The 24,382-nt window shown below is 38.3% G+C and overlaps 2 protein-coding genes across 3 annotated transcripts; both read left to right on the forward strand.

The window, feature by feature from the left end:
* The first annotated feature begins 819 nt into the window (after positions 1 to 819).
* tbca (tubulin cofactor a) lies at positions 820 to 13,017 on the forward strand. Of its 2 annotated transcripts, XR_014031965.1 has the most exons (6): positions 849 to 1,030; positions 7,658 to 7,763; positions 8,847 to 8,933; positions 11,743 to 11,902; positions 12,121 to 12,173; positions 12,289 to 13,017. XR_014031965.1 is itself a non-coding variant. In XM_081391071.1 (4 exons), exons 1-4 carry the CDS (start codon positions 978 to 980, stop codon positions 11,821 to 11,823), a joined length of 327 nt encoding a protein of 108 aa, XP_081247197.1. In that variant the 5' UTR covers positions 820 to 977; the 3' UTR covers positions 11,824 to 12,044. The 2 variants fall into 2 exon arrangements, 1 of the variants encoding a protein (XP_081247197.1); XM_081391071.1 differs by lacking the exons at positions 12,121 to 12,173; positions 12,289 to 13,017 and having other exon boundaries at positions 820 to 1,030; positions 11,743 to 12,044.
* A 6,490-nt stretch (positions 13,018 to 19,507) lies between these two features.
* On the forward strand, positions 19,508 to 23,691 carry otpa (orthopedia homeobox a; the record flags this gene model as incomplete). Its single annotated transcript, XM_081391072.1, has 2 exons — positions 19,508 to 19,912; positions 22,395 to 23,691. The coding sequence occupies 2 exons, from the start codon at positions 19,508 to 19,510 to the stop codon at positions 22,917 to 22,919; spliced, it is 930 nt and encodes a 309-aa protein (XP_081247198.1). The 3' UTR covers positions 22,920 to 23,691.
* Positions 23,692 to 24,382: the final 691 nt, after the last annotated feature.

Here is a 24,382-nt window from a genome sequence, read left to right on the forward strand (position 1 = left end):
AGTCTTTAGGTTACCCGAGTGACGGAGGACCGGCATCTCAGCTCGTGGGCTCCGGTGGTGATGACATTCATCATTCCCGGCGCGTTGTCTGCAGTTTGACAACTCCTGACACGTGTGACATATCTCACTTTACCTGCTCCAGTCGAAAACATTACCTCCGGCAATCGAGGTGTCTATGATGTCCACTCTGCTTCCAGTGGCTGTGAGGAGTAGATCACACGGAGACCTCCACAGTCCACAGTCAGGCCACAGAATTACAGTCAAAATTAATAATATAGTAATATATATATATATATATATATATATATATATATATATATAATTTTTAAGCCTAACCTAACCCACATAGCCTACATAATTAAGACAGTTGTAGGCCAATTTCTGCCGTAATTGACAGGTATGTTTGCATATCAGTTAAATGTTTAATTATTACAGTTAACAGTTACAACTATTAATAATAGCAACATATGATTTAGGCTACATGTAGGCTAATATGAAAATAACAGATTGAGTAATAACCAGTAGCAGGGGGAAAAAAGGCATTGTAATACTGTGGTAGCCTACCTTTAAATATTCCATGGTACTAACTTCATAAACTGTGATATATGCATATTTTGTACCATTGTACAATTAAAAAATAATGATATAACAGTGATACCCCTACATCTACTTTTAATGTACCTAGTATTTAAATATTTTTAATCACCTTTTGTATTTAAATGTTATTATTAAATGACCTAAAAAATAAATAACGGAACAAATACATTTCCTTTTTTTTTTTTTTGTTCTTGATCTTTGAACTGCTGTCACATGCGCTGGTTTATCTACGCATGCGCGCACTGGTTTCTGCTGTGTGTTGGTGTGTGTCACTGTGCTATCAGGCTAATCTCAGCTGCGCGCTTCTCTCATTGCTATCTAAGTACTAACATATTTATCCCCGTTTCTTTCCGTTTTTACTATTTCAAACAACACGGACAATGGCGGATCCAAGAATACGACAAATAAAAATCAAGACCGGTGTGGTTAAACGGTAAGAAGGCGGAATAATCAGATTTCTTGTATGTGCGACGTCAAGGCCGCAGGTTCACCGCGCCACTCTACAGGCGCACGCGGCAGAAGAGAGGCCTCTGCGGCAGAGGCTGTAAATATAGCCCGGTGCTCTGACAGCTGTTATAGCATTGTCCAGATGTCAAGTTCCATTCTCCGGTCACTTTAGATGTGTGAAAGCTACGAATAATGTGCATTTCATAAGAGTTTTTGTTAGGTATTTGTTAGTTTGTGTGTGATTGTTATGAGGACAATAGACTAAAGCATAGTAAAGTTAGTCAGAATTCAAAATGAGGTATTGAATGAATTATTTTAAGGCTGTGTTAATGCCAAGTGTAATAGACATTTCTGTACCTTATCAAGCAGGCATGTGTGTTTATCTAGACTGTAATTAAAGAAAACTCCGTGATGCTACTTGATATTGCTATCATACTATTTTAATTTACAGCATTTTGTTTATATATATATACACACATACACATAAATGAATAATATATATTATATCAATTATATTTTAGATCATATATTATGTATTTATGAATATATTTTTATGTTAAAGAAATTATGTAAACAAGCATAAAAATACATGCAAAATAATATATGTGTATGTATGTATGTATATATATATATATATATATATATATATATATATATATATATATATATATATAAATAAAGAGTCAGACATTTTTACTTTATTTTTGAAGTTAACATGAAAAGTACACACTTCATAGCATCAGATATGACCTTTGACCTGCATATGATCACATTGACATGGCTTATTCATACAGTCCTCAGTAAGACCAGAAGAGTCTCACTTAACGAATGTTAGACTCGTATTAAAGTTGGTCATTTGTGTTCTGCGAGTGTCTCATCCTCTCTTCATCCCCTCCCTTTCTCTGCTCTTCCCTGCAATCCCCACCTGACTGCTGTTTGCATTGATTGACCAGATGAGGGCCTGATTGAGATGGGCCTGTTTGATAGGGCTGGTAATGGAAGTGTGCGAATGATTCTCAGTGGGATTGAGAAAGTGAGAGGGATAGGAAACAACTCGCACACCATGCCAACACAGGAGACAACATCGTAATGAGCCGCGCCGCGATAAGAACCGAACGTTTGGCCTGTCAAACTCTGCTGATGTTCACATGAGGGACCAATCACGTCTTGGTGTCCGAGTTCATTTATGCTGAATTTGCTTATTGCGTCGGCACCGTTGGTGTCAATTGATGGTTTTATGATGGAACATTCCTGCTGTTAGGCCCAGCGATGGCAGACACATCGTTCGTGTCTCCGAGACATGTTTCTTCTGGATTTCCCATCTGTTTTTGGCTCTCGGTGTGGACGGTCCAGCCTTCGTATCGATTAGAGCGGTGCGAGATGCTTTGTTTTCTTTCAGCTGGGTCTTTAGGTCCTATAGATTTCTCTCAGATTTCTCTCCCCATGTGAGCGCAGGCCTCTGTGGTTCACTCAGACCGGGGCTTCTCAGCTCCAGGTCAGATAATTGATTTTGTCCACCTTTGAACGCTGTATTGCTGAATTGCATTTCTTCATTTGTCAGAGCTGTGAGGTGTGGGCTTCTTGATGGTCTCCTGGTTTACTCATTTCAAGTCTGTTTGCTCGAAGCTTGGCCTCTATGTAACTTTGTTTTTCAATAAACGCTGATATATAGAAAGCATTATTGCTGATTATAGGCTTAATATAGGACAGACTGAATATCAGTTTTGATTAGTTTTGTGTGTAATCAGCGGCTCCTTGGATCATATAGTAAATATGGAGCATTTACTTTGTTTTAGTGACCGACTTCTGACAGAAGTGCAGAATTCCCAAACTAGATCATGGTGCTTGCAACACCAAGGTCATGGGTTCGATTCTCGGGGAATGCAAGAACTGATCAAATGCATATTTTAAATGGGATGTTTTTGTCACTTTGAAGGAAAAAAAGTGTCTAACAAATCCTTAAATTAAAACTGTAAATGTGCATTATCCATTGTCAAGGCTTTCAAAAGATTTTAGGAATGGGGCAACATTAAAAAATCTCAAAATGTCCAAAAAATACTACAATATATAGTGTGTTGGGCAATATATTGGTTAAAACAATATACTGCATTTTAAAGAGTAATTTGTATTTTTTACAGAAATTTTTAAAGAGATTATTAATTTTTAAAGACAGGCCACTCATCATGATGATCTCTGATTCATGATGTCATGTGTTTAACCACTTGTATTATTTAGGGCTGGGTATACAGATATCCCTATTCGATTCAGATTCACAAGATCTCAATTCGATAAAATAAAGAAAATAAAACTAATTGCACACATAAATATAAACAATAGAAAAAAGATACAAATGAAATAATCCGTTCAGGTAGAGGTAGTTTTCAGGTTCAGAAATTGCATAAATTAAATGTAAAACACCATTGTCCACTGCATATAATATTCACTGTATAAATTAAATAAAGATTAATCATTAAAGTTACAAAAGTTAATCAGTGAAGAGCGGTGAGTGATTTCTTTGTCTTTTGTTTAATTAACATTATAAACACGGATATAGCAGCAGGAATATTAGGATGTTGTTATTTTAAGAATAATGCACGGATCCAATATACTGATACACATGCGTTGTCTCTCTCTACGGTTTACATTTACTTAAAGAGGCTACATGCAACTTTTTCCCCAAAATAAACGTAACAATAGCCTTTTTATTTGACCATTTATGACTCAAACATCTTCTGATGAGCATACTGACACCTTGTCAGCTCACAGTGGGTGCACCTATAAGCCTGTATCCTATTTTTCCTATTTTCTGTCGGGTCGGATTTTTCGCGCGCTGTCTGCGGATGTGACGTCAAGCGCGTTCATGTTAAACGTTTCAGATCACTCTGCCACCACCGCTAGTCAGCAAACAAACTTAGTTTCTCAAACAATATATGTATTTGACTGTTCTTACCTCTGTAAACATAATGTTGACTTCTTTGCAGCGGATGACTTGTGAAGTGTGCACGTACGAGAGCAAGCAGAAAGGAAGAGCAGTTCCGTTTTTTGGCCACAGGTGTCAGTCGCGAGTTTAAATTTCAGAAAATCGCATGTAGCCTCTTTAAGCCATAATAAGCTATATTTACTCGGATACTCGCCAAAGTGTAGCCTGACAAGCCAGACCCACATCAAGCAGCGCTGGCCCTATCGGGACACTGACAGTTCCTTCAACTGTCCAGAACGTCTTTCACACTGAAAGGCATCCGCCATGTTAAGCATTGAAGAAATAAGTGGGTTCCTGCTGTAACATCGTGCAAGGTAAATAAGAGGATGACGTCTAGTGGAGAAGACTAGTAATATGATTAACATCAATTAGATGATATGTTCAATGTTTGCAGAAAATAGATCGGTGTACGGAAAATAGATCGATTCATGTGTTTTGAGAATCGATATCAATTCGACTACATTTTAAAAAAAACATTTTATCAAAAAATAGGGGTATTATTGTGGTTATCAGTACGTTCAGATAGATTATAAACACTAACAGTGTTGTAATGTCAACTTTATGGTAATAAGCTCTGACGCGGTCGGCGGCAACCAATCAGAATGTAGAAGTCCTGCGCCTGAGAGGATTCCAGAGAACGGCGAGAGGGAATTTTGCCGCTCTCGCCGGCGGCGGTGTGAACGTACAGTAATGTTTTCGTTTGAAAACGCATCTTTCTCTCCCAGACAGCAACATAGTGTCGGCCCACATCTTCTTGGCCATGTGGAATCCACGTGTTCCAGATGAGGACCGGATCTGAGCCGACAGTATGTTGCTGTCTGGGCTCTCAGACCGAACATATAATAGTGAGTGAGTGCGACCTGTATGCATCAGTGAATGGTTAGATGTTTCGCTAAATAAAATGATCCTGCCAGAAGAATTGTATGATCTCAGTAAGCCTTTTTGAGGGTTTCCGCATGCGCAGTAAGGTGAATTTTGCGACGTTTCAGTGTGGACGAGAAACTTTTGGAAAACACTAGTGTGGAGGGAAACGAAAACGCCGGATTAATGTAAACTTACCATAAGGTGAAGTGTCACTGCTATAAGACCTAGTGCTGTAGTACACGTGGATGCTTGTAATGTCAGTTAATTACCACCCTCAGGTCAAGCCCCTCTCATTCGGCTACATCCCACGTTTTCAAAAGCCTCAAGGGGGTTCCTGAAATGCCCTATCAAGTGGTCAGGATTTCATGCCAAATGTTGCTATCACAGTAGGATTCTCTTCTCAGCCGCATTCTGAAGCATTTAGGACAATTTTTTTATAAAACATCCACTTTTCACTTTTCCGATGAAGAAACCAGACAACTGGATGGCGTTGGTCTGAACGAACTGCCAGCCGATTTTGCATCTCGCCGTCTTCTCCGTCTTCCGCCATCCCTTTACTACCCTTCACTTGCCGTTTTCTTTTTTCTTTTCTTCTTCTTTTTGGTGATGTATTCCAGTCGGTGTTTTCTGGCCTAGCTCAGCGGATGCACTTAATAAAATGACAGGCGTAATTTGCTTTTGTCACCGGGTCTCGCCGCCGACCCGCCGCCTCAAAAATACAGTATTAGAGGGGAGAGAATGTGTGTGTCGAGTCTAATTCTTTTCTCTATTTTCCAGAGAGATGCTTTTTCCATTAAGCTGAAGGAAGCAGCCCTGGCAGCCCCATTTACAGCTGCCCAGCTCCGCCCCTGCTATAAGCAGCTCGCACATCACCCTGCAGATACAAGAAATTAACATCAGCATGACACTTTTTCATTAGCCTGTCCCTCACTTTTATTAGAATTATGCTACACCCCGATCTTTCCACCCCTCCGGCTTCCTCGCTGGTTGCACCCCCATTCCTTTTCCCGTGGTCTAATTTTTTGTGTACGTGTCAGAGAAAGCCTTACCTTGAGCATATGTGAAGAATTGCACCAGAACGTCGTGATTGAAGCCTGTTAAAACCGGCGTAATTGACGTAAAATATGACATATTGTCGCAGGCGGAGACGACTCTTATGGCACGCGGTCTGGGCTGGCAGTATGTTTTATTAATGGAGAAGCATCTCGTGCTCTCTCTCTTTTTCTCGCTGTCTAACACACACACACACACACAGCTGATTTTATGAAAAATGAATTCCGCAACGCCATGTCGTCCCGACAAGCGAGCAGGCCGCAGACGGAAAGCAGCTATTAGCTAGAATCATTATCAATAGTGATATTTTCAAACTCCATTACGGCAATCAGGCCGTGAATTTATTCAGTGCGTTTAGTTCATTTGGCCATAATTGATAAATAATCAAAATTTATCAATGTATTCGCACTGCGTTTTCACTAACAATCAAGCAAAAGTGGCCCATTTGCCACCTGACTTAGTCCAAATTAGGGACTAAATTGATGATCAATTAATCCTAGTAGGGGCAGTACAGTGTCTTTGTGAGTGTGCGAGCGAGAGGGAGACAGATGCGGTTAAAAGACAGATTAGCGTAGCGATCAGGTTGTAGCTGGTGCAGTTCAGCACTGTGGCTAACAAGCACACAGCTTTTCTGAGACTGACAGTAGATAATCATTAAGGAAGAGAGAATTGGGAGGTAGGAAATGCTGGAGGTAGAGACTGTTTGCAGGAGAATGTGCTTGTTCATGTTGGGAATCAAGTTTGTTAATGCCTTGTTTTTTTTTTGTCTAAGTGTGTTGTACCAGTGTATGTTGCTTTAAAGTTAACAGTGCTAACTAGTGATTTATGTAGACTCGAGAGGATGACTGAAATCTTTTATCATGCTAGGAGGTGTTTTCTGACACGGTAGCGGTATATATCACAGCATGGTATACACGTATTGGAAATTCAACACTAAAATATTTTATGTGTCACATAAACATTTAGGAATTATGATCTTTTTTTTTTTGGTGCAACTTGATAAAACCACTGGCTTTGGGTTCATAGAACTTCTAGTTTCTCCTTTTATAGTGAGTTGTGTTAGTAAGTACACTACTAAACATTTGGGCTTGGTAGGATTTTCTTAAAGTCTCTTCTGCTCACCAATGCTGCATTTATTTGATCAAAAATACAGTAAAACAATAATATTGTGAAATATTATTACAATTTAAAAGAACTGTTTTCTATTTGAATATATTTTAAAATTACTGTGATGCAAAGCTGAATTTCAGCATCATTACTCCAGTCTTCAGTGTCACACAATCCTTCAGAAATCATTCTAATATGATCATTTCTGATCAATTTAATATATCCTTGCTTATTAAAAGTATTAATTTCTTTAAAAAAAAAAATCTTACAAACCCAAATGTTTGAACAGTAGTGTTTTTGTTCAATTTCAGCAATAATGTCTACATCTCAGTTGTCATGTTTGTTGTATGATGTATATTTTTCAACCTAATTAAAATATACCTGCATGATTGTTTATATTTATGTAAAGTCACAGATGCAAAAAAGATAGATTAGTAACGTGAAACTTCAGGGCATTAGAGAAGTTGGTTCTCTGGTTAGCTAGTTGTTTGACTTTGTGGTGGTAAATTCCTGACAGCATCGGTTGGACAAATAAGTATTGAATTTGAGTAAAACTCACCCCTTGCTATCCATTCTCATTCTTCTTGTCTCTCTCTCTCTCTCTTTCAGTTTGGCCAAAGAGGAGGTGTTGTACATAAAGGAGGCAAAGCAGCAGGAAGAGAAGATTGAGCGTCTCAAGGCGGAGGCAGGAGACGAGTATGTGATCAAGAAACAGGTAAGAATAATCCACCTTAAACAACACACAACCTGATGAGACTCACTCATTCAGAGGACGTTAAAAGTACTAGGTTTGGGGGACCAGAACTGAGGGAACTCCAGTCAGGGACATAATTATTCATTTTTAATTAAAATATTACATTTCATTGTGCATCATAAGAGGTTTGCTGGTCTCTTTTTTTCCTTTCTTTTTTTCTTTGGTGGCTTAATGTGATAAATATTCCACGCGTCAACAACGAAAAAAATGTAGGCATCCTAGATAAACTGTTTATGATGTTACCATCCTACTGGCCAATAATACAAAATCAAATTTAGTCACATTTAGCGCTTGGCAAGAGTTAATTTTGCACCTGGGATGTAGAAAATTCCCCCGACTGTAAAGAGAATAAGTCGTCAGACTGAGCATATATCTGAGCGTTTGTACCAGTTGGTTGTTCTGCCTTAAAAGAAACTGCTTTGGTAACGGTTAACGAGAAAGAGCTGATGCAGTGTGGCAGCGCTGTGGGTGAGGTCAGGGTTAGTTTTAATGTGCTGATGCAAAATTAATGACGTTATGTTACTTTAGAGGAGTTTTGTAATTAACAACACATGCTGCTAATTTAGAGGATCTCAAGGAGTAGTGGACCATGCTCTCTCTCTCTCTCTCTCTCTCTCTCTCTCTCTCTCTCTCTCTCTCTCTCTCTCTCTCTCTCTCTCTCTCTCTCTCTCTCTCTCTCTCTCTCTCTCTCTCTCTCTCTCTCTCTCTCTCTCTCTCTCTCTCTCTCTCTCTCTCTCTCTCTCTCTCTCTCTCTCTCTCTCTCTCTCTCTCTCTCTCTCTCTCTCTCTCTCACCTTCTCACCTTCTCTCTGGAGTGAATGCATATACAGCTCTGTTTTAAAGGGAGAGATCACATAAAAATGACGATCATGTCATGATTAGTTCATCTTCATATCTGATGACCGGGTGTACATGTGTCTTCAGCGGCTGATCAATAACTCATTGAGTTTTTCCATTGTTTTGTAGCGGATGTTTTTATGTGAAATAATTCTTCTGTTTTTGTTCTAGAATAAAGCTAGTAAAATCTCTTCAATGTCTTAAACAGGTTGAGGTGTTGCAAGAGGCAAGAATGATGATCCCAGACTGCCATCGTCGCTTAGCTATGGCCCACGCTGACCTACAACAACTGTTGGTGAGAATATCACACACACACACACCCATACTCTTTAGGTTTGTCCTACCTGAAGGACTTGAACTCAGTGGTGCTTTAATGCACTGAATCTTTTTGTTTGAGAATTCTGACCAACCTGAAACAATAACACATCTGCCACATCTGGATTTTACAGCAGCATTTACATTTCATTTTGATTAAAGCTACATTGTTTCAACTGCTTTTTTCTGTTTAAATAGCAGTCTCTGTTCATAATTGTGCCATAATTTTTGGCTGAAAACCAACAACCATTTACTTGTATAGTCAAGTCACATTTATTTATATAGCGCTTTTTCAATACAGATAGTTTCAAAGCAGCTTTACAGAGATAACAGGAAAATAATGCAAAAAAGTTTGTTTCAAGAAGAAAATAGCATCACAGTCCAGCTTTAGTAAGTTCAGTGATGTTTCATTTTTGTTTTAAAAAAAGTTATTCATTTAGTAGTGACAGAATGGAGAAAAAACCTTGGGAGAACCCAGGCTCAGTCGGGGGCCAGTGCTCCTCTGGCCAATGAACGAACAGTGTATGATTATGATTCAGGCAGAAATTTAGATTGGATTGGAACAATCAGAATATTATCCAGTCAGTTATATATACCATTTACCATTTTAAACATTTTTCTGTGGCTAACATGTCTCTACATCCTGACCAAAAATGTATATGCATTTGTGACCCGTGCTGGCAAAAGAAGTCGGAATGCGCATGGGCTAATTTCGAGCTAAAGCTAAAAAATATACATTTTGGTCGATTTTGAGGTTTTCACAAAAAATTGCTTCATTAAGCCCTCGTCTAGTGATCCCAATGCTCTAAATACCAATCAAACATTAAACGTATCTTTATTTGTGCTTTTTCTGAGAGGAGTAGCTTTGCTTTGTCCATGAAAAATGCAGTTTTTCTCTGCTCGCTTCTCTCACTTCTCCTCAGCACAAGTTTGGTATCCTTATAAAGCGCAGTATTCCAACTTTGTGAATATTCATAGCGAATTCTCGATGGCGTGAGTCTTAACCAATGAAATGTGCTTACTCGTGCTGACTGACAGATTCGCCCAAAGACGCCTTTCAGACAGCGCGCAATCCCGATATACACAGAACTACAGTATTTCAAAATATCTGTCTTGGCGAGAGTTTGGTTAACTGTTGGGGAAAATTATCTGATGTGTATCATTATATTACATCCATGCGGTACAGTTGCTCTGAATATATAGGCTGTCTGTTAAATAAAATGTTTACATAAATGTTTATCAAACAATTGTATCATGGAAAAAAAAAAAGTTGAATGTATATTTTTCATATATATTTGGTTTTGACTTGGCGTGTGTCAAATTTGGTGTTATTACCAGGGATTTTAAGGGATGGTTGCTACTAGGTCATTTTGTTTTGGAACCTAACTCGATTTTTCTCTAAATTAACTTTTTAAACCGGTGTATCTGTTATTTTTTGTCTGATTCCAACAAATCATACATCATTTTGAAGGCTGTTTACTCATGTTTGAAAATGTTCTCAATGCGACTCATTCTGCCAGCCCGGGTCACAGTTTGTCTTCTCGCATTGCTAGCCCTGAAAACGGTTAGCTATAAAAAGTCATAACTATTATTAGTAATAATTATAATAATCAATATTGTCTAGAAAAGGTAATCATAGCCTGAAAATTGTCAGAACGGGAGGACATTACATGTGTCCAGGCATCTCACAGGTGTTAGGATCAGTGCTAAGCACAGGGCATCGTGACATGGCAGGTTTAAGTGTGTGAGATATGTACAGGGAAGACCGTGCCATCCGCTTCCTGTGTGTTGACGCTTAGGGGAAATTGAGGATTACAGGGATCACATTAATGAACAGAAAACGGGGAAATGAAATGGAAATCTGTGATCGCACAGGTGCATTTCAAAGAGCTCATTGCAACGGCTCCTATTTGTGTGCTTTAATAAAAATGCTTTTCAAACCCTCTACTTTTTTGTGTCTGCGTAAAACTTTCTGTCAGGTGCACCAGCTCACTGAGGCCACACACACACTCTCATTTCAGTTCATTAGTAATGTTGTCACGGCAATGGCCTCCATAGAAACCGTCGTCGATCGATTAGCATTGATATGACCTACTCCTCTCACTGCCTCCATTACATTTTCACACTGTGTTACGTGTGTGAGTGTGTTTGTCTGAGGTGGTTGTGTGTGTGATTATCTGACAGCTTCACTGAGTGGATTAGCTGTATTTGGGGATGCAGTTAGTCTCTCTCATTGTGTTACTGTGATCTGATTTACTCACTCCCACTCTTTCAGCCTCTCTGTAGACTTGCATGTATTTTATGTCATTTTAAGGCTTATAAAAAACGTTTTCCCCTGGTTTTACAGACAAGACTTAAACTAGTCTGAGACTAAAGTGCATGTTTGAGCTGTTTTAACTGAAAGCAACTTGCACTGATATACGTTAAGGCCTAATCCTGGCTTAATCTAAACCCTGACTGTGAAACCAGGCCATAATATTTCATCATATACAAGTTCATCAAGAAATCTGAGGTTTGGTTCATATTATTTTAATATGAATCATCATTTATTTTATTATTTGAAAATATGTCAGTATTTTTGGATAAGAAATGAATGTGAGACATATAATTATGATCAGTTCATTAAATTCTGTATCCAGTGCTTTACATTTGAGAGTTGTAAGATGCATAATTTTCTTCATATTATTTGTTCATTTATTCCTATTCATTTGTAAATTAACAAAATATGACTCCATCCTATTCATGCAGATTAGGTCCAGATAGTGACTTTAAAACATTTGTGTTATCAGGAAACAGAAGAAGAACTGGCTGAAGCGGAGGAGTTCAAGGAGGCCAGAACAGTTTTAGAGTCAGTCAAGCTGGAAGGATGATGGACACCGAGGAACAAACACGCGCAGACGCTGACGTACACTGACATCCCAACTGTCCATTCCATTTCTTCTGAAGGCCGTGTGTTTACTGGTTGCTTATGTTTGCATTTCATCAATTTTTGTATTGATTACTTAATTTAATAACACTGTTTCCCCCCAGGCCTTCTGTGATCAAATATACACAATCATAAAATAAAGTTTCTTTTTATTATTTCAAACCATTCCCGTTTCATCATTGATTATAAACTTAGCTAATATTGAAGCTCTCCAGTCTATCACTGTGTTTTACCTTTATAGATTACAGCTTCACCTGCTGGGAAAGGAAAAATCGTGACACGTCTTTGATTAATGTAAGCCTTTCGCGTTTATTCCTGCTGCAGGTGTGTGTTGTTTAAGACTTAATAAGAATACACAAAGCAGGCCTTGAGTTATCAAATAAGATGCCATATGTTTGCCTTCTCATAGGGCTGCAGTAATGAATGCAGAATGTGAACCTGATGGACAGGCTTTTGCTTTCCTGCATGCGGAGGGAGACAGGTATAGCAGGAAAAACTAATGTATGATGAGAACATATTTCCAGCTCTCCTGAAAGGACACTGACCTCCGCTGGCCAGATTCTCTCATGCAAGCACCAGACTCTTGAGCTGCACATGCTTTGACCTATTAGCTGGAGTAACATGGAGTGCATAAATATATTTTTGCAGTGCAGCATAATTACATGATTTGAATTCTGGGTGTATTTTGTGTAGGCTATGAATATTTGATAATGGAGGGCCTGTTTCTGATCCTTTGGGAGAGATCGCATCAAGCTTATCCCTGTCTCAGATATTGCAATCTGCATTATCAAGGTAAATCCTGAACAAAAAAACCCTTTCTGGACAGAACATGCAGGGGAAAGCACTTCAGTCTATGTAGATATTTTCTTTATGATAACTTTATATTTCAATGATTTTATTTGAAACACTCAAGTCAAACTAAGCATGTATGAATGTCATCGCATTAGAAAACAAAATATCAAACCAGGTGACTTTATTTTTAAGAAAGCTGGCGTAATCACAATTTTAAAGCGAACCATTTCGGAATAAGAATTGAATGTTTTAATAAAATGATAGATATAGCCTATTTTAAGGACACTTTGTGATTGCCAAAAGTTAGTGAAACATCAGTTGTGTGAACTAAAGATGATTGATCCATAAAAAAAAAAAAAATTCTTTATATATATATATATATATATATATATATATATATATATAAAAATGTTTTCCTCCCAATGCCACTTTTTTTTTAAAGTATGTTTTGTAGTATGTTATCCTATGACATGTATGACATTATACTATGTCAGTCAGGCATTTTTGGGATGTGATTAAAATACTTTTTGGGATCATAGGCCTATATCTAAAAATATAGATTTTTTTGGCTGTTTGTTTGAAGATGCCTCAAAGCATATTAAGAACAATTAAGGTCCTTCAAGCGTTTTCCTTAAAGGAAAAACTACAGTCATTCGATATTCTGCAATAACTTTTGGAACTTATTTTGTAAGTTCTCCAAAATATTTCCCTTGTGTGGCAATCTGAAGAACACTTTTTGTTTGTTTGTTTCATATTTGCAGATATACTAAAAGGAATATCTATTTCTCCAGGCATTTCCCAGTAAGGTTGCACTGTTGTGATTAGGATTTGTTCCTTTTCAAGTGGTGTTTCCTCACTGCCATAAATATTTGAATGGGTTTATATCAGGTTCATCCCAGAATCGCAATTCCTAAGTCTGTATAGTTCCGCCTAATTCGGTGTGTTTTAAAATGTGTTTTAGTTTTTAGGTTTTTTTTTTTTTTTTTTTTTTTTTTTTTAAGACGAAGGAGCAGATGAATTCGGGTTCCATTTGGCTTGGTCTTCATTCTACAGATTTCGATAATTATCGGGTTCACCCCGAAGCCTCATTATAGCGCTAATGAGGCGCCGCCACTCCGTGACACCCAACCGCTCCATCTCGTTAAGGAAATCGCTCTTCAATGCTGATTATTTTATTTGGAGCCATAATTATATTTCTTTCGGATAAATCACGGTCTAATCGAGTCCGTTCGGAGGGCAGCGCCTCTAATTGGAGCATGAGATGCGGCGGCGGGCGCGCGCTACCTGAGCCTGCTCGCGCGACCGGAGGAACCGAGCACCTGATGGATGTGGGGGTGTGCGGGGGGTTCTTCATCACCCCTCCTCCTCCTCCAGCTAAAACACAACAACTTATTACCTTTAATCCCCCCGACTGTCACCGCATCACCTGCACGAAACAAGAATCTAATTTGTTAAACTGGCATTTCTGCAGATGGACGATCGATTTTCTCTTTAGAATTCTCTAATTGAGTGAATATAGACGCCCCGTGAATCACATTCCGGCGTGGAACTGCATGAGCGGAGAATGCCGCATCTGTAAGGGTGTGGTGGAGCAGCTTTTGCCTATTGTGTGGACCGAATGTGCCCACAAGGGACAGACTTGAAATCGCTAAGTAAATACATTTTTAATAAAAAAAATCTAAAAATGCAGGAACATTTGTATGAGCTAAATCAGTAGGCTATATATAACATGAGTCCTCATGATGATGGATAAGCAAACAAACTGACATTGTAGTAAAAAATGTAGGCTATCATAAATAGGCTTTATTACACGAAACTTCCTTTTGTGGACGTCCTCGGATGGAAAAGTGGTTTAAAAATATTTCCCCCAAAACTGCAGAATAATAAATTGTTGTTGTTGTTACTGAAACTATGTGTTTTATGGCTGAATAGATCATATCTGTATTATTGATGTTATAATTTAATAATAGGCTCAAAGGGAAGGTGTGTGTGTGTCTGTCTTTCTTTATTGGTGCACATAAAAACTTTTCTTCACGCACCACTTAATTTTTAACGCGACAAGTTGACTGTGAATTGGGTGATTTTATATTTTATCATAAATAAAGTTGGCCTAAATCATTCATTTATTATAATTTATTAATTCTTAGTTATAATGTGTTTTAATATCATTATTTTGTATTATAAAATTGTTTGCTTATATGGTCGAGTTAGTGTAATTTTGTCCTCAAATTGACACTAACGAGTTTCTATGTGTTGGTGTAGAAGGAAAATGATGTGTGGAAATGTGTAAGGCATGTCAGTGTACCTTGGGACAGATGTGATGGTGGATATGAAGGCCATAAGATGGTGACAGTCTAACAAAAGCCTCGTTGAAAATCACTCCACAATGAGGAGTGAGGGAGCAGAATCCTCTCAGCTCCAGACCGCGTTCAGAATTACATTTGTTTTTCTTGTGATTTTATTAAAAGTCACTCCTCATCTCCAGAGCGCGTGAAAATGTCTACTTTCCACTCAGATGCGCCGCATTAACTTGCAGGGCGCGAGTTTGTTTGTTTGTCTATTTTTATTTATATGCAGTGTAAGATTGATGCGAGCTTGTTAACGCTATCTGGTGGGAGAGAGAGATGCAACTCAGCTTTGCTTCTGAATCACCTCCCAAATTACCCTCTCTCTCTCTCTCTCTCTCTCTCTCTCTCTCTCTCTCTCTCTCTCTCTCTCTCTCTCTCTCTCTCTCCAACACCCCCCCCACACACACACACACAATATCATCCATGCATAACTTTTGTAATCCCTGTGCGCAAAGTACTAATAAAGTAGCTTTATAAATAAATATTAAACATTTTTTATTATTATAAATATATATTTTATAATAATGTATTGTTTTAAAGTTATAAAAATGATTGTAACCGTTGTTTTAACTTTACACTGATTTATCAATCCCAACATGTGCCAGCTGTTTTGTGAGTCTTTGAATTTATTATAAAATGTTACAGTTTTTAATGCATCAAATCAGATTTGAAGGGGACACACAATTTGTACACACAACACTCCAATTTGTATTTTGTTGGTTTAACTTAAAGTAGCATGATTGCCTTAAAATGTTGAGTTCATTGAAATTAAAATGTTTAGTTAATACAATAAAGGAGATTGGTTTAATCAACAGAAACTTATCTGAACCACATAAATTATTGATTTGATTTGACAAAAGAAAAAATGTTATGATAAATCATGAAAATATATATATTTTTACACTGTGGCATTACTTTCAATTATTTGGATAAAAAACAACTATAAGGAGCTCTGTCTGTTTTTGATTAATGCAATTATTAATATTATTAGTGGTGGTGGTTTTATATTACATATTTACATTATTTGTAGTGTTTTGTGTGCATACAAAACATAACAATTTAAATGTATATTATTAGTGTACACATAATATAAAATAGTGAATATAGATGTGTATTATATCAGTGCTCGTCAGCTTTTTGTTCGATAGGTTTTTCTAGTGTTGATTCTTGAACTTTAGTTGTAATCGCCACCTTTAGCTGCAGCTCAGAGGACCTAGAGACTTTTTTTTTTCATTACTGGTGAGGTCAGGAAACAGTTGTGTATCCCCCTCAAATGCATTTAATAAAATGTTTTGCTTCGCTTCGCGTTTCACAAATAAAGCTTGAAATCCCCTCGCTGGCTGCAGGCCGGGTATTGGTGTACAGAAATTCAATCTGTACATTTTACGAGGTAAACAGACGGAATGAATTGCATTAGAGCAAGCCAAGGTGTTTTCAGCCAGACAGTTTTCAGCCCTTGCTCTGTTTGTGTGCAACAATCTAAAACTTATTTATTAGGCACAAAACCCCTCTTACAGCCGAATAAAGACAAAACCAAGCAGTAAGACGATATGGGAATTTTAATTGAGGGTCTCAGCTTGCACACTATATATGTGTGTTTATATTTTATGAAGTTCAGGCAGCCCTTCATTCACTCATAAGCATCGTTAGGCGTCTGTCGCACTTTTAGTCGATTAAATATGCGTGCTTCTCCAGAAGAGTGATTCACTTCTGTTTGTACAGCTATAAAAGGATCGAGCCATTGAAAAGTCGTAAACCGAAGCGCGCTATCAATCACGCGGCAACTGTGTTTCGGGCCAAACAATGTAATGATTTCAAATGATCGTTATTGTTGAGGTAATGCATTTGTTTGGTTTTGTATTGCTATGATACGCGAGGAAAAATACACATGAGCAGCGATGACAAAAGTGTCAGTTCATGCATGCGCATAATTTTAGATATCATACTCTTAAAAATAAAGGTTCCACTTAGAACCAGAAATGATCCGTAAACGAATAATTTGATCTTGACGTTTTTAATCTCCAAAGAACCATATATAAACAACAACTCAGGCTGGCACTTAAGAAATAAGATGGTTCTTTGAATAGAACAATTGAGGAACCTTTATTTTTTAAGGGTGTAGTAGAATGAAAATTATTACAACTCCAACAGGATCAAATAACAGAACCGTGTTCGATTTATATTTACGTCTCTGGTATAAAGCCATATCCACATCCCAATTAAAAAAAAGAGAGAAGAAGCCCCGTACAAAGAACAGTCTATTTCCTGGACAAAAGGAAAGTGTGAGATGAACACAAACCCGAGATCTTCCATTACTCGCCCGGTGCCTCGTTCGCCTTCTCTGACATTTCGGATATCAAAACGCAGCGCAAGAACAATTGTTTCCAAATTGAATCCGCACTCTCTTCCTTTCCTCATTTTCAGCGAGGCATATACATTTCCCCGGCGAGTCAAGAGTCGCGTCTGACCCGGCGACTGGAGGCGCGCGCTCTTGTTCTTTACACCAGATTGGTGGCTTGTCAAAAAAAAAAAAAGAGTCGAAAGTTTCTCGCTCGGACGCGTCCTTTGTGCGCAGTGAAAAGACACTATTCACTCTTGCAAATAAAAGAGTAGCCTTCCTCAAACCATCCCACTGACATCTGCTTAGAGCCTGTTTGCACTGGTCGTCCGATATTTTTCATCGGTTCCGTGTGTGACAAAAGCTATTGTGTTAATTGGAGTAAATGCATGTTCGTTTATTGGTTAAACGCGCTGCTCTGGCAGTTGAGTGTTCTTTGCATGAAATAAATCAAGTTAATTTGGGGCAATTGGATGAAAAATCAATGCAACGAATACAATTTGTCAGCGTAGAGTGTTTAAAGTCTAAATGTATCTATTTTGGTGCGAAAGTCCTCGCACTCCCCCCCCTTTCCCTTCGCGGGGGTATCCCTGTTTCTGGAAGCACATTTCTGACTTTGACTTTCCACCGAATTATGCACCTAATTTGCTCACATATCATTTACTCCAAGTTCCTCCCGCCGTGACAGTCGGGCCTAAACACTACTAAATCAGCCCTAATTTATACTGATCCCGCTAATAATCGTAATAAAAAGCTTATAGATTTGGCACTAATTACATAAAAGCCTAATGATGTTGAAAATTACCCTGGTTTGAGATATATGGCTAATCTAAACTTTGTTGTTGGCTGCCCCGGGCTACTAGAAACATTAGAAGAGGTTCACTTCGTCTCCAAAAGGCGCGAGCTGGACATGCCGCGACACGAAGGCAAGGCCTTTTTTTTTTTTTTTTTTTTTTTTTTCACGAGGAAACGTGAAATGATCACTTAAGATTAAGTGACAAAAGTGTAAAATCTCAGAGCTGCAAAATTAAGAATAACCTTATAATTAAAACGCAACGGGGTCATTTAGAAACCTGCTCGTTTTGCCTATATATATCTAATATAAGCGCATAAAAACCAAGCAAATGAGTTTAATCGTTTAGTCCAGTAATAAACTTTGGGAAGCCATTACTAAACCATATGGATTTGATAAGGATGACACGTTTATATAACAATAGTTTAATTCGATGTTTCTCCTCAAATAATCAGGGGCCCCTCAATGATTCTGGCAGCACGCTCAATTAAACCAATTCTGAGGGAATGAGGGAGTTTCTCGAAGAGCTTTCTGAAAGAGGTCATTTTAAAGGTTATCATTTGGGAGTCGGGATCAAAAACGAGGAGAGATGAACTTGGGAGGGCAGCAAGAGAGGCTTCGCGCATCTGACACTGCAGGCTTCAACGCTGATTGGCTCTTATTTGAAGGAGCTCATGGGTTCATTCAACTATTAAGCGCCTCCCAGTTCCTCTAAAGGACATTATAATGCAAGGAACCTCCTTTTTAACCACAAACCGAATTTGCTTTCATTTAGGCCATATATATTTTTTAAATAGTTTAAAGTCATAGAGATTTTTTTGGGAAAGCATTTCGCCCTGGAGCGGTGCGCGATGCTTTCGCACGCCGACCTGCTGGATGCTCGCCTCGGTGAGTTATCAACGCCAAACTCCGGTCTGCAACTCTACTGTAAGCTGGAGGACTCTTTTCATCTAAATCAAGCAGTGAAAATTGACAATTTGTCTCTTATTTTATCTTAATTCGATTTAAGCGAGCTAATTCATTGGAGAAGTAATCATTATTATTATATTACGCAGTAATTTGATTTAGTCGTTTTCCAAGATACTGAGGAGATTTAAATGGAATTAGTTATTTTAAAAGATGTCATTCTGCTGTGTTGTTGTTCTGAGCTAGTCTTAAAATGTTTTTACCATTATTTGCACGTTATGTATGTAATGCTAGTTTCAGTTGGTAGATGTTTGCATAAGAATAATGCTTGCTTGCTTGTTGTGACTGTCAAGAAAAATTATATTCTGCACTAACACTTGTTTCTTTTTCAGCAATGTTTGAAGTGTTGGTTTTGAGCTCACTCGGTTTTGTCCATTTCTCTGTTTCAGGGATGAAGGATGCCGCGGCCGAGCTTCTGGGTCACAGGGAGGCATTGAAATGCAGGCTGGGCGGCGGCGGGACTGACTCGGGACACCCCGGAGAACTTGCCCCGGTCTCCGATGCAGTGGAAGGGGCCACCCTTCTTCCCGGAGACGATATCAACAGTGCTGGATCCAATCCGTCGGGTGTAGCGGTGAACAGTAAGGAACAGGAGAAGCAACAGCAGCAGCAACAGAACCCCAGCCAGTCCGGCGGGCAGCAGAGTCAGAGTCAGAAACAGAAACGGCACCGGACTCGCTTTACTCCGGCTCAGCTTAACGAGCTGGAACGCAGCTTCGCCAAAACCCACTATCCGGACATCTTCATGCGGGAGGAGCTCGCGCTCCGGATCGGCTTGACGGAATCACGCGTGCAGGTGAGTGGACAAGATCATCGCGGGTTTCGGATTGTTGTAGGATTCATATGATAATCGTTGTTGAATCGACAGTAACATTAACTCTGTAAAATATATTTAGCAGATATTTCAATACAATAGAGAAGGTGTTATTGTAAGCTACCTGCAATTATTACGTTTGAAAAAAAAAAAGACAAATCTAAAGCGAGATATAGCCTATTCGAGAGAAAAAAATAGTGATTTTGGTCGAGTTTTTATTTTTTTAACTATTTTAGTCTGATAATATTTATTATAAATGGCATATATCAATTATTGTCTATCGTGGACATTATAACGCATGCTAAATATGTATCACATATAGGTTATTCAAATACTAATATTCTTAAAAATACGAAGGCTAGAGTCTTACAAACAGCAGAAAAAAAATGCAGCCTTTTTTAAAATTTGATATTTTTATATATATTTTATATAATTTCTCTATATTACATTTTAAATATAGAGTAATGAGAATTTGCATTTCTGTTTGTCTACACGATGAGTCGAGATTTAAAGTTTGTCGACAGAACGTGCAAAAAACAATTAGCTTACATGAAAATAATCGTGTAAAATTGTTATAAAACACCCTTCAATCTCCGAATGAGCTTTATCATCAAGATGAATGCATGAAAAAAATTAAAAAGGAACTGTCGTAACTGTTAAATTCATATTGATATTAGGCGTAAATATTTTTTTTAAATGCGACAGTACGTCCTATTTATTTTGTCTTATCAATAGTAGCTCTTTTTATTTTATATTTTAAAATAAACATTATTTTAAACAAAATAGTAACACAAACATTATTTTAATCCCAATCACACGAATATCCAATTTTGATTATGAATCGTCTTTATCACCTCCACAACCATCGTAAAGGTTTAAATTCATTTTGTTTTTGTATTATAAAAAATTATATTGCTGTTACATATTACTAGGCCTATTTGTATTTGATTCAGATTACGTTTCTATATCAACATTTCCTTGGCTTTTGAATGTGAACCCATTTAAAACATGCGGCGATTCTCATTATTTTGTCGTTCGGGTCGTTTTCCTTTTACAATACCATTATTGTTATCGCAGCCATCGGAGCAGACCGATATCTTAATCACTTTGATAAGATTATGACTCGTGCTGCTCCTGTGATTGGTGGTCAGTCGCAATTGCAGCGGTAAATGAACCCGCGAGATAAATGTAAGAATCAACGAGAGCGCGCGGCATTCCTGCGCTCTCTCTCTCTCTCTCTCTCTCTCTCTCTGATGTACAGAGGCTCATTATATATGTATAGCTTTTCAAGTTGATAGTGCAATAAAATCAAGACCATTATTATCAACCAATTTCAGAATTATTTATAACTTAACAGGCTTATTAAGCTCAATGCGTAAGATTGTTCTGCGTAAAATAATAATCATCATAATTAGAAGGCCTGAGCTCGGATGCAACTATTTTTTATTTGCATAAAAAATAAACGAGTGCCACTATGACCGCGCGGTGATCTTCCGTATAAGCACGTCTGAAACAGCACACTAGGTTTGTTTTGCGGTCTCGTGAAATAGGTCTGTCAGCGTGCACGTCTTAATGGCCTGCGCGCGGATGCTGCTCTGTCTTTTTTTAATGGTATGAGAAATTGCATTTTCTTTTATCCTCTGAAGTGTAATGCATTTGAGTCCGGATTTCACGGCTGGCTGCGTGGAGTGGGATTCGGGGGATCTAATATGAACCCCTTCACATTTTTTTTTTTCTTCCCCTTTCGTTGGGTCAGAATCTGCTCGTTAATCATTGTGAGCGCGCATGAGATCTCTATAAACCCGAAGGACCTCGGGAAATAAACACCGTGTGAGCCATTTACCGTGGGCCTTTTTACGCACTGGTGTTTTAAAATCGAGCACATAATAATGGAGAGTCTAAATATTATGATTCCTTATCGTTTCGGTCAACAAACAAACACAAATCATAATAAGACATTTTTGGCTATATTTTTCTTCATTTTCATATTACTAATAACATACAGACAAATAAACTGATGCATAAGTGCCATAAGAATGCAAAATAATCATATTTTTCTGGTGTGTAAAGTGTAGATTTAATTTCTTTTTTTTTTATCTTTAAAACAATTCGTTTTATTTTTACGCGTTTTATATTTTTAAGAACTCAAAAGCCAAAACATTGCTGTTAAGTAATCTAGGCTACATTGCGACATATAATAACTTTTGGTTCTTGTTTTAAACACACACACACACACACACACACACACAATATCTTGTGTTTCAAGATGTATTGTCTTCTTATTTTATAATGAACATAAGGATGAATTTGTCTTTTTGTTTCTGTATATTCTTGTCACATTCACACAATTTCTCATTGGGAGATCTTAGAGGCCATGTTAAATGGATGTTTTGTTAAACTTGCTTTTAAAATGCATTTTGTAAGCAGCGTTGTGAGAGCTCTTTTTTGTTCCCTCTCCCTGCAGGTTTGGTTTCAGAACCGACGCGCCAAATGGAAGAAGCGCAAGAAGACCACGAACGTGTTCCGCGCTCCGGGCACTTTGCTGCCCAATCACCACCACGGCCTACCGCAGTTCCCCTCCGCCGCGGCGGCCGCGGCAGCCATGGGCGACAGCCTGTGCTCTTTTCACGCTAATGACACCCGCTGGGCGGCGGCTGGGATGCCGGGAGTCTCACAGCTGCAGTTACCAACTTCCCTAGGCCGACAACAAGCCATGGCACAGTCTCTATCCCAGTGCAGCCTTGGCGCGGGACCGCCGCACAACTCCATGAGCCTGTCCAACATGTCCTCCAATGGTTCCGGTCTCCAGTCCCACCTCTACCAACCCACCTTCCCCGGTATGGTGCCCGCGTCGCTCTCTAGCCCCAACAATGTGACCGGCTCGCCTCAGCTGTGTAGCTCCCCGGACTCTGACGTCTGGAGAGGAACGAGCATCGCGTCCCTGCGCCGCAAAGCGCTCGAGCACACAGTGTCCATGAGTTTCACCTAATATTTTGACGTGCTGTTCACCCCCTGTTTCTCGTCCACCCTTCATTTCTGGCTAAGTGACGCACAAGGAAGTGTACGGATACGACTGTCCTCTAGTAAACACACCACACATGAACTGTGCGCTCCTGGTGGAAATAAAACCTAAAGCGTCATAGGCTGAAAAAAAAGCATATTTATTTATTTATTTATTTATTTGATTTATTTTTATTAGCACTTTCTTTTTGCAAATGTAACTGTGCGCAAATGTCTTCTCCCTGGACAGAAAACAATCTGCACTTTTGCAATGTATTTATTTGCATTTGATCTCAGAGAAACAAGCCGAGCGACGGTGCACTCGTTTTTAGTATTATTCTTATTATCATCCTTATTATTGTTATTATGGGAGAAACTCGTTTAAATTTTAAGACGGTGGATGAAAGAAAGGAAAATATCTCCAAAAGAATTAAGAAACTTGACTGCATGTGTCGACCAAGGTAAACAACATCATCAACAACAACAACAACAACAACAACAACAACGGGGAAATGTCATTTAAAAGAAAAGTATGACTTTGTTATATGCTGTTATATAGGATGTTTTGTGTAGATAAAGCATTCTTAACCTGTTCCCATTCGGTCAGTTTGTGATATGTTCTAAGTTAATGTATGTGCTTATACCAATATAAATTTCTTAAATGTTTGATCTTCTTAACGGCTGTTTTGTTTCCTGAACATGTTTATAACGATTGAATGTAAATTAACGAATAAAATCATTTTCAATATGTCATTATTGACAGCTCGCATCTTCTGTTGTTCTTGGGGACACTGTGGGGAAAAACAGATCTTGTTTGGATTGGGTAAAACTTCATACACCTTTAATGTATTGTATTAGCTGCTTACCCGACCTATGCCGAATGCACGTTCAAATTAGTTAGAAATGTCGCAAACCTTTATTTTAATATTTACAATCATATTTGAATGTAGATGAACTATTGATCTGCATTATATAATGTCAGCTAATGGCTTATTATTGAAAGTTTCAAATCGAGTAATTATCTATCCCAACACTACATTTTCCTCTATTTGGCGACGTTGCAGGGGTTGACATTAACTCGTCCTCTGATTGGCTGTTGGGCTCTTGGCATTATGACCTCATAGATGAGAAATCAGGACTCAGCCAAATACAAAATCAAGAGCGCGCCATCACTGTCTGTCTAACAGAGCAATGCGATAATAATAGGCTACAGTCATGCATGTGGCGCAAAATGACTACTGTACGAGAGCTCCTGAAATAATTCATACATCCAGACCAGAACGCCAAAATAAGACATTTTAGCCTACGCATAGGCCTATATTCTCACGTGAATATATTTGAGCTCATATTGCCTACACAAATGGACCGGTAAGATTAACTTTGATTTATTTATAGAAATAATTGATCCAATTTCCAAAGACATATTTAGGCTGATGCTGAAATTAATTAAAT

This window comes from Scardinius erythrophthalmus (genome assembly GCF_964197995.2).
Source record: "Scardinius erythrophthalmus genome assembly, chromosome: 17".
Lineage (NCBI taxonomy): Eukaryota > Metazoa > Chordata > Actinopteri > Cypriniformes > Leuciscidae > Scardinius > Scardinius erythrophthalmus.